At 47.2% G+C, this 11,420-nt stretch overlaps 1 protein-coding gene across 1 annotated transcript; it reads left to right on the plus strand.

The window, feature by feature from the left end:
* Window positions 1-987: 987 nt before the first annotated feature.
* On the plus strand, window positions 988-1,731 carry Rnf182 (ring finger protein 182). Its single transcript, XM_076857912.1, has one exon. The coding sequence runs from the start codon at window positions 988-990 to the stop codon at window positions 1,729-1,731; it is 744 nt and encodes a 247-aa protein (XP_076714027.1).
* The last annotated feature ends 9,689 nt before the right edge of the window (window positions 1,732-11,420 follow it).

Genomic DNA, 11,420 nt, shown 5'->3' on the forward strand with positions numbered 1-11,420 from the left:
TGGTTTTAGACTCACCTGTTGGCCCCCGTTCACTATGGTTTTAGACTCACCTGTTGGCCCCCGTTCACTATGGTTTTAGACACCTGTTGGCCCACCTTCACTATGGTTTTAGACTCACCTGTTGGCCCCTGTTCACTATGGTTTTAGACACCTGTTGGCCCCTGTTTACTATGGTTTTAGACACCTGTTGGCCCACCTTCACTATGGTTTTAGACACCTGTTGGCCCCCGTTCACTATGGTTTTAGACACCTGTTGGCCCCTGTTCACTATGGTTTTAGACACCTGTTGGCCCCTGTCTACTATGGTTTTAGACTCACCTGTTGGCCCCCGTTCACTATGGTTTTAGACACCTGTTGGCCCCCGTTCACTATGGTTTTAGACACCTGTTGGCCCCTGTCTACTATGGTTTTAGACACCTGTTGGCCCCTGTTCACTATAGTTTTAGACACCTGTTGGCCCCCGTTCACTATGGTTTTAGACACCTGTTGGCCCCCGTTCACTATGGTTTTAGACACCTGTTGGCCCCCGTTCACTATGGTTTTAGACACCTGTTGGCCCCTGTCTACTATGGTTTTAGACTCACCTGTTGGCCCCTGTTCACTATGGTTTTAGACTCACCTGTTGGCCCCCGTTCACTATGGTTTTAGACTCACCTGTTGGCCCCCGTTCACTATGGTTTTAGACACCTGTTGGCCCCTGTTCACTATGGTTTCAGACTCGCCTGTTGGCCCACCTTCACTACCTTAGAGCCTGTGTTTTCCTTTCTTTGCAGACCCTTCGCGTGACCTCTGCAGACATGCCTGTGAGGCGGGGAGCTGCGAGGGGAAGCTGAACATGCCTGCAGGACTTTGGTGTCTGGCGCTACTGGCCCAGCCTCTTCGCCTCTTCGCCTCCCCGCGGGTCCAGCTGAAATGAGATACCGAGGGACACCTTAGTGCAAGCTGTTCCCCAGCCAGGAGCTCAGAACAGGAGCGGAGGCCGGCAGGATGGCCAGCCAGCCCCCCGAGGACACCGTGGAGTCGCAGGGCTCCGACGAGCTCGAGTGCAAGATCTGCTACAGCCGGTACAACCTGCGGCAGAGGAAGCCCAAAGTGCTGGGCTGCTGCCACCGGGTCTGTGCCAAGTGCCTCTACAAGATCATAGACTTTGGGGACTCCCCGCAAGGCGTCATCGTCTGCCCTTTCTGCAGGTTCGAGACGTGCCTGCCCGATGATGAGGTCAGCAGCCTGCCCGACGACAACAACATCCTCGTCAGCTTGACTTGTGGCGGCAGAGGGAAGAAGTGCCTGCCGGAGAACCCCACCGAGCTGCTGCTGACCCCCAAGAGGCTGGCCTCCCTGGTCAGCCCTTCCCACACGCCTTCCAACTGCCTGGTGATCACCATCATGGAGGTGCAGAGGGAGAGCGCCACGCCCCTGAGCGCCAGCCCCGTGGTGGAATTCTACAGGCCCGCGAGTTTCGACTCTGTCACCACCGTGTCCCACAACTGGACTGTGTGGAACTGCACGTCCCTGCTGTTTCAGACGTCCATCCGGGTGTTGGTGTGGTTGCTGGGCTTGCTCTACTTCAGCTCCCTGCCCTTAGGGATCTACTTACTGGTGTCCAAGAAAGTCACCCTTGGGGTCGTCTTTGTCAGCCTGGTCCCTTCGAGCCTTGTCATCCTCATGGTGTACGGCTTTTGCCAGTGCGTTTGTCACGAGTTTCTGGACTGTATGTCACTTCCCTCGTAATCCATAGGCAAAGCCAGCAGTGCACACGCTGCCGTGGGGGTCGTGGGGGTCGGGCACTTCGTGGTGTTTTCCTTCATGTTCTTTAAGGTTACTGTTCACGGTTGGAGCAGCCTGGGTCATAGGTCTGTGGCCTGTTCCCATCCAGGTGTTGCCTGGTGGGTGCTCCCGTGTGCTGCGGTTGTCCATTTCTAGCGGGGGTCAGCCAGGCAGCTGTGTAGGCCCGGCCCTCGTGGAGCCCTGAGGCATCCCCAGCCCTTCCAGACACACCCCAGGGTGAGGTGTGCTGGCTGCAAGAGGTCCTGGTGGCCTGGTTCCTCTGTCGCAGTCACAGATGCTCTGCGGAGGTGTGTGGACACGGGGAGTGGCTTTGAGACACATGTGCCCAGTGTGTGCCCCTCCTCCGTGCTCCCAGTGAATCGAGGTGCTTTCTGTGTTCAGGTGGTGTCACCCCAGGTCTGCTGCTCCCCCCAGAGGCCCTCCCTCTGCGCTGCCTGCCGGGAGGACGCTCCATCTTACTCCCGTGGGTGGCTGGACCGAATGCCTGTTCTGCCGCTTTCTAAAGAGAGTGCAGGGCACCGGGGACTCCACCAGAGCAGCCTGCCTGGCAGAGGTGGCTGCCCGTGACAGCACTGTCCCCGGGTTGCCTTTCCGCTCTGCCCAGGCTTCTCAGAGAGCGGCTCTGCTGGTGGAAGCCTTCCTCCCAGAACACCTTAGTGTCGTCTGGCTCTGGCCCCGCTGATGAGCCCGCCACCCCTCCCCTGAGCAGGTTTGCGTTTCACTTGTTCTCTTTGGTTTTGAAGATGTTCTTTTCTTCCCATTGTTTAAAAAGTCTGATCAGGACTTGTTTAGCTCAATCCCGGAACAATTTGGGGTGAATTTTGGCAACGAAAACCCAGAAGCAGTTAGGGAGATGCCCTCGCTCACGGTGTGAAGCGCTAGCCCAGGATTCGCTGGTGCTGTGTACAGTGGCTCGGGGGCAGGTGCAGCGCTGTGCCTGCAAGTCTGGGCCATGCAGCGGGCAGAGACAGGCCGAGCTGGTGGCCTGTGGAAAGACCCTCGGAGTAAAGTGGAAGCCAGGGGCAGCTGAACCTGGGCCCCTGCCGTGTCCGGTCAGTCTTGGAACAGTTTCAAGTTCTACGTTAATTTCAGATAGAAGCAGAAGCCCTGTGACTTGAGTCTGCACTTCTGACATTGTAGGGGAAGTGAATGGACACAATGGTGAGAAGAAACGGTCCAGCAGGCTTCAGGGTCGGGGGATAGAATGTTCACAGAAACTAGGCAAAAATAAATAAAGGAGCTTTTTAGTGTCTTAAACCATTATCTATGATTGACATTAAAACATTTGCAACTCTTAGAAAAGGGCTTTACTAAGGCGACTTTAACTTGTCTATAATGAAATATTTGTTGCGTGAAATAGTTACAGAGGGCCATTTCCAATCTCCTTACTCCTTATTGAGGAAAAAGGGATACTTACCTAGAATAGCAGTTTGGTTTTCATTAAGTAACTATTAACTTTAAGAACCTGTGTGCCCGAGGTAGGTAGGATGAGAAAGCCTATGTGGATGTGGCCCCGTGAATTTAAGCCCCACCGTACAACTAACTACACTGACGATTCCATAAAACCTAGCTTAGGTCGCATTGTGAATGCAGTTTCCAGGAATCCATTTGTACTTTGAGTAAAATAATGTTTAAGAGATGTTTTGTGGTTTGGATTTATATATTTATAAGGTTTTTAAGAAACACTCATTTGTCTGAAGTGTAACTGAGAAGTGGTGAGTTACGCGATGAGCTTTCCCGACAGTGCTGGGGGTGGGACCGCGCTTCGCTTATTTGTATGAGTCTGCAGTGCTGAAGTCGTGTCTGTGCCTCGTGGCCGTCTCCTCCCTTGGGTTCCAGTAAGCTGATTGGTTTAAAGAGTTTTAAATGTACAACAACAACAACAAGCTCTTCGTGCTGTTGAATGGAGAAAGAGCAATGCTTTCTATTTTATTCACTGTGATGTCTTGTTTGTCTATTAAATTGTTATTATTTCAAACTGGAAGTTTGATTCCTGTGACTTGTGGCTGAGCTTCAGTTATGACTTTGGGCCCCTGTTAACTTTAGATAACCACAGACTGAACCTTCAGAAACACTGGGAAGCGGAGGCCTTTCTCAGGCACATGGAGATTCCAGAACTTCAGTAAGACTGACCCCACCCACTGCACCTCTGAGAGGAGAGAAATCTAGGGAAGAGGGAATATCAATATTGTCTTTGATAAGCAGACTTTTCAGTTTTAATTTGTTTGATTTGCTTTCCATATTTCCCTAGAGGGAATCCAGTTTTGTTGTTGAATGGCTTACCTTTTGTGGTCTGGGCAAATTTTAAAAGTTGCCTGGTACCTACCTATGACCATTTTTGGCAAAGTGGAAATAATTGGAGAATTTGTGGCAGTTCTGTGTTTGTGACGGTAAATGGACACAGTGTGTTAACCAAGAATATTGGTTTCCGGCTGGGGTCGTGGTTAGTGATAGAATGCCCGCCTCGCACGTGGGAGGCACTGGGTTCTATTTTATTTAAAAATAAAATAAAGCTATTGTATCCATCTACAACTAAAAAAATATTTTTAATTTTTTTTTTTGAGAGAGAGAGAGAGAGAGAGAGAGAGAGAGAGAGAGAGAGAGTTTTTTAATATTTATTTTTTAGTTTTCGGTGGACACAACATCTTTATTTTCTTTTTATGTGGTGCTGAGGATCGAACCCAGCGCCCCACACATGCCAGGCGAGTGCGCTACCTCTTGAGCCACATCCCCAGCCCAACAACTAAAAAATTATTAAAAGAAGAAGAAGAATGGTTTCATTCACTTCTGAAATCTTTACATAAGCAAAGCGGTGGTTCAGCACTTGCTGGGCTTCAAAGACACCCTGAAGACATTTCTCAGTATTTCAGCCTGGTAGACCAGAAGCCCCAGGGACGCTGGGATGGGTAGGCCAGCTGACAGAGTGAATCCTGGGCCAGGCGAGGGGCAGGTGAACCTGGCAGAGAGCAAGCTCATCAGGCCTGGGTTAGCATTTTTGGAGCCACGCTGTCCTTGAAAACTCTTCCAGGTAAACATTTGCCTTGATTCTTTTGAAACACCACAAAAACACCTCCTATTGTTCCAGAGTTCTCCTCAAAACCAGCGATAGTCTGGTTACAGGTAAGATCCCTAAAAGAGGTCACCCATTTGCTCTTGTAGCTTGAAATTGTATGCTTTCCCTCGCATCTTTGCCCCTTTGATAGATCTTTATTTCTTCTTGCTTCAGTACCCTTTATGAATTTTTATTCCTATAGGATTCATATTAGGTATTTCCTTTTAAGTTTACTTTTGTGTAAAAGAGATTATAAAAAATGCAGATAAATGTTGAGATTGGAGTAAATTCCAAGTGAGCCCTGGAGGCAATGCTGATTCAACCCAGTTCTTGCATAGTTTCTATCTGTGGTATAATCCAAACCTCAGTCTCAGTGTGCAGATATTTATGGTTCTGACATGAAGGTGCTTTCAGTTTAGAGAAAAAGAGAAATCAGAAATTAAAATACGTCCTGAATACCGTGTTACTAAGTTGGGATGTGTGCTAATGTATTTTTAAAAGTGGCTGAACCTTTACTTAATTAAAACATTCAATTAACTGAAACAGTTACTCTATCAGCATTTTAATTAATCAGGAGTTTATTAGATTTGCAACATATTAACCTTTTAAATTGAGATGTTGAAGGCAGGTTGCTTTAGACCTTGGTTATCCCAAGTGCACCTCTGCACCCAGTCATTTAGGTGAGAGGTCTGGCCTGGAGACCCAGTCGCTGGCTTGGCAGTAAGCAGCAACCCAGGGTGTGTGGGTAGAGGTGTGGACTGGGAAGGAGAGTCTAGGGTTGAGCTCTCCAGGGTTCTCCCTTGGAATGCTCAGGGGAGGAGCTGGCAAGGGAGCTGCTGGGAGGGGCCAGGAGGAAGGAGGTGGAATGAGATTGTTAGGTGAGCACAGATGGAAACAGATGTCAGATCGGTTCATGGAAAAACAAAAAAAGGTTCGTCAAGCTTTTTGCATGAGGATTTGCAACTCTATGGAATAGAGAAGAGCGTGATTATCACTGGTTCACTTAAAGCCCTCAGTTAACCTTTTGCTATAATTGGCATTTCTCTCTTAATCCCCTTTGTCCCTTGTCCCAGATGTGGAACAGATATACCTCTAACAGTAACTTTGAAATAATGGTGTTTTTCAAAGTCCATTCTTGGAGAAAAGGAATAAGTGAATGATGGGAACACATGAAAGTACATGTAAAGGAGACAGAAGCTCTGGATGATGATTTCCAGCCCATTTTAATACACTCGTGTCAATTTCATTGCAACAGTTGCAAATCTGAAAACTCTGACTTAATGGGTTAGGTAAACACATGCTACACAGTTCCAAACTTGACACTTCGCCCTAGTGCTGGCCAGCATAATCCTGGTTTGATGTGCTGGGCCAGGGCTCTCTTGTGAGATACACTGGACTAAATTCAGATGATTCTGAGAACTGGTCGAAGGTTAAATTCCTTCTCCAAGTTTAGACGGAGTTGAGCTTTTTATTGTTCTTTATCTCTGGATAAGAAAGCTTATAACAGAATTTTAAAATGAATTTTAATAACATTTTAGGTATGAAATGTTATTTTTAATGCTAAATAACATCATTAGTCAATAAATGAACATCTGTTTTGGATATATATTGAGCCAGACCTCCCACACTCTTCCTTCCCCCTGTCTATTTTCTGACTTCTCCTCCTCCTCCTCCTTCTCCCCCTGTGCCACCTCCTTTTCCTCCTGCTCCTCTTCTTCCTTCTTCTTCACCGGGGATTGATCCCGGGGCACTTAAATACTGAGCCACATCTCCAGACCATATCTATCTATCTATCTATCTATAATTTTTTTTTTTTTTTTGAGACAGGGTCTTGCTAAGTTGCTTAAGGTCTTGCTGAGGCTAGTCTCAAACTTGTGATCTTCCTGCCTCAGCCTACTGAGCCACTGAGATTACAGGCTTGTGCCACCGCATGTACCACCCCTCTGATTTCTTTAAGGCCATTATGGAAGAACTTTTTGCACCCCCTGCCACCCTTATCCTCACCTCCTGTAAACACAAGTGCATGTGCGTGCCTGCACACACGCATCCTCACATTTTAGGAAGCAGGTATGTGAATGAGAACCATATTACTCTTCCACCAATTGGTGATTATCCACTTACATACTATTTAAAAATAATTTTACGGTCACTAACAACTTCCTTTATGACTTCTCATAGAATAATGGCTTCAACTGCTTGTCTCTGAGGTGTTTCCTTTTTTGTGCTATTCTCTGTCTCCGAGTGGTAGAGATTACCTTAGCTGGATGACGCATTAGCTCGTTGACTTCTGTTTCATGTGATTTTTTTTTTTTTTTTGATAGTACAGCTACAGTCTCTATTCTACAAACTCTATTCAGTTTATTGTGATTACAAATTTTATGTTGGGCTAGAGTTTTTACAATGACAAAATTATTTCCAACCCATAATTTGACCAACTCTCATCACCAGTTAAAAGGGAACAAATTATATAGCCTAATTGTATGGGATTTTTCTGCAGCTAGAGTAGAGGATGCGGTCAAGTGATCCCAGGAGACCAGAGAATACTAAATTCTGCTCTCGGAACCGGGGAGGAAATTTGCACTGCTAATTACTTAGCCCAACTTGACATCCCAAATGGGAACCTGACCAGATTTTTTTGATATAAAGTTAGTCTCATTATTTTAACTCATAGTATTGGCTACCTACTATGCGTGAAGTGTAAATGTCCCTTCACTCTCTGACATGACATCCACATACCTCATTGGAGAAATTGGAAAAAAGATGATTAGAGGCTTTAAAAGGATTATTTATTTATAGCAATTTTTCCAAAATAATGATGTGTGGTGTGTCCAACCAGCGGTCCAGGAAGGGGAGACTCCCGGCTGTGTGTTGCCGGGGGGGGGGGGGGGGGGGGGGTGAGCACCCGCATCCTCCTCCCAGATTCTCCTTGAGGGGGTGCGGGGGCTGAGCCGTCAGCCAGCTGGAGAAACCTGTTAAGAGGGTTATTCCAGTGTGGTCCACACTTATGAGACCATGGAACTCTTTCTCAAGACGTTGGATTTTATGGAATTGGGGAGCACATTTTGTGAATTCTGCCTTAGAATTGATAAGAAGTCTCAGCACGGAATCTGACTACAGATGTAAATCCCCGAACCAGCAGGAGAGTTAGAAGGCCCAGAAGAAGGTGGTAATAAGGCCATGGGGTCCAAATGGAGTGTCCAAATGCAAAGGGGGGCAGGGGGCAGGCTGCCAGTAGCAGGGATGGAAGAAGCTATTGATTTCACTTGTTCCCAACTTAAGCAGTTTACATCCTGGTCATACTTTTGTAGCTTTGTCCCTAACACCTATTTCAGCCTTCGACAGGTCATTGCACATAGGAAACACCTAAATATATGCACAAGGAAGTCTCCAGGGGAATAATTAAGTGTCATTATTTATCAAGCCAATAAGACTTCCACTGTTAACCCTCCAGGGGAACCCAAGGTTCCAGCTTTTGGAAAACACGTACCAGGTTTAAAGTTCTGAGCATCAAATGTTAGGGCCAGCAGGCTCTTCTAGATGAGAGCCCAGCTGTTTATTTGACAGACGAGGAAGTCAGCACTCGGTGGATGAAGGGGTCTTCGTCGAGGCCCTATCTGTCAGTATCTGCCAACTCATTTCCCCCCCTCTCTTATTTATCAAATTAGGGACAACAAAACATGTAGCAGGCCAGATTCCATTTGATCCCCACAAGCTCTGGCTGGCGATTAAAGTAGGTAAAGGAGAGGGGGAGTGGTCTTCTGGATGCTTGCTCTGGAGCAGTCAAGTTCAAGTGCTTGAGTTCTGAAATCAGGGCCATAAAACAGATGCTCAGAGCTTCCTCACACTCACAGACAGCTGGAGCCCATAGGAGAAGGAAGAGGGGGTGGCGATGACGGGTGGCCGGGCCACGTGGGACAGAGGACCCGGATGGATCTGGAGGTGCTCACGCTTGCCCTGCCTCGCCACCTGCACACCTCAGCGCAGCCCCGGACCTGCACGCTGGGGCAGTTTCCTGAATCATGTGAAGGGGCGCTCTGTGCCCTTGTGACGTCCCCAGCATCTGGAATCACTGTCACATCCTAGAAGTACTGTGCTAACACCCTGCTCCCAATGCCAGACCTCTCTGGTGATGGGTCCTTGGACGTCTCCCTCCCACCCGCTACAGCCCTGCCACCCGCTGGTGCTCTTGAGTCACAGAGTTTGAATCCTGTTGTTTCAACTGTACAAAACCTTTTTTTTTTTCTTTTTTTGGCTACAAGGGATTTTACCCAGGGGTACTTTACCCACTGAGCCATATCCCCAGCCCTTTTGTTTGTTCTTTATTTTGAGACAGGATCTCACTAAGTTGCTTAGGGCCTTGCTAAGTTCTTGAGGCTGGCCTTGAACTCGCAATCCTCCTGCCTCAGCCTTCCAAGCTGCTGGAACTATGGGCATGTGCCACCATGCCTGGCCAGAAACTATTTTTTTCAAAGGAACTTACTTTTTAAAAACAATAAATTCTATTTTTATAAAAGTTATACACATTTGTGGTATTAAAAGTTAAATAGCACCAAGTTATAAGTTAAATTGTACCCAGCATATTTAATTAAAGACAGATGCTCTGGCCCATTTCTCCTGTCCCTTCAGGGCAACTACTTTGTATTCTTAAATTTCCTACTTCCACATCTCTAAAAATCTTGCATATGTAACAATTTCTTACTTTGCCCTCAAATTTTTATCATTATCTATTCCAATTCTGTGGAAAATGAGGATCTCATTTTCTTACTACCTTACACGCACGCACGCGCGCGCATACACACGCGCGCGCGCACACACACACACACACACACACACATACACATACCCCTTACACATTCCTAATATATGCCATTTTGGGTGAGACTGGGATTCAGTGCTCAGATTGGCATGAATGTGTACTGTTGCTCAGAGCTTTTGAGATTTTAGTGCATTCTGAACACATTTCTTCCACTATAAAATTTTCTATTTCCTCTGGACTTGTTTCATTTGAAAATTACTTAGATTTCTTAGTCATTTAAAGATTACTTAGAGTTCTTCCTATAACTGAAGCATCCCCAGAGACTCAAGCAACTGCAGACAACTTTCCTTCCAGGTCACTGTCACTTCTCACACAGTGCCGAGCTTGCCAGTGTGCCCTGGTGGGGCCAGCCCCCCTCCGCCCCTTGCCTAACTAGTCCCCATCAGTTGCCTTCTGCACAGCTGCATCCGGGAGCTTTCTGTCATCCTGGGGATTCTCCAGTGCCCTTTTCTTGAATCCCATCTTTTCCTGGTTTTATCCTGTATTTTGTGCTTCTGGTGCTGGGGACTGAACCCAGGGTTGTGCATGCCAGGCAGGTGCTCAAGCTCTGAGCTATTTCCTGGCCTGGTTCATTCATTTTTGATGAAACCCATTTCCCAGTGGCTTTCTGGGGAAAAGATGCATGGAGGAAAAAGTGCTAAGACCCTGTGTGTCTGGAAAGGTCTTTCTCCCAGCCCTAGGCCTGATGGATGACCTGGTCAGCAGTCAGTCCCTCGTTGTCTGGTTGCCTTTTAACACCCCCCCACCCCCAGTTTGCTATGGAGAAGTTCTGATTTCTGATTCTTTGTTTGGGATTTTTTTCTTCCATTTTGAAATCCATGAGAGTCTTCTTTTTACCCACAGCGTCCTGAAAATTTCACAATGAAAAATGACTGCGAAGCTCCTTTGCATTGATTGTTCCAGGCCTGCAGGAGGCTCTTTCCAGAAGTTCCGGCTCTCAGTTCTCAAAATGTCCCTGCTGGTCTCATTGTTCTCATATTTCTCTCTTTCTTTTCTTTTTCTTTTTACAAAACAACCTCCCCCCCATCTTTTTTCTTCTAGCTTCTGGAACTCAGGTGGGTCAGCTTTTGACCTTTCAGAATCAATCCTTTGATTTTCTTATCCTTTCTCTCTTACTTTTTTTTTTAAATCTTTTCATGTTTGATCTAATTTTTGAGAATTTTCCTCGCACTGATCTGTCAACATTTCTCTTTATATTGTTCATCATCGTTTTAACTCTGAGTTCTCTTTGTCCTCTGCATGTTTCTTTTCCTCTTTTTTTTGAACGACATTCTTTTCTGGTTTTCATGAACTCACCGTCTGCTCTCGGCTTAGCAAGGACGTTAATTCTAGAATTTGTAGGTGCGCATTTGCTCCCTGGGCGGGGTTTCTTTTTGTTTCTGCCCCTGTCTGGTGGAGAACCCCCACCTCTTTGGTCTTCAGCTGTCTTTTCAGTTTAGCGAGGAGCGTGACTGGGGCTTGTCCTGGGGACCCTGGGGAGGAGCCTCCTGTTTCCTTGGCAGGTGCTCAGTCCCCACTCTGTCTGTCTGTCTGTCTGTCTGTTAAGTGGACCATCTTCCCTGGGGAGGGTGGTCCTGGCTGGGGGAAGAAGGGTGTGGGCTCCCTTTCTGGTCTATGGCCTGTCCTTTATGCTTCTTTTCTCAGCAGGACTCCTCACCTCTCTGTGGGCCTGGTGTCTCTGAGGACAGCCCTTCTCCAGCCTTCAGCAGGGCAGGCCAGGGCAGGCGCAGTCGCCTGGCTGCACAGAGAAATAGACCGCAGGAG

This window comes from Callospermophilus lateralis, chromosome 6, assembly GCF_048772815.1.
Source record: "Callospermophilus lateralis isolate mCalLat2 chromosome 6, mCalLat2.hap1, whole genome shotgun sequence".
Classification (NCBI taxonomy): Eukaryota; Metazoa; Chordata; class Mammalia; order Rodentia; family Sciuridae; genus Callospermophilus; species Callospermophilus lateralis.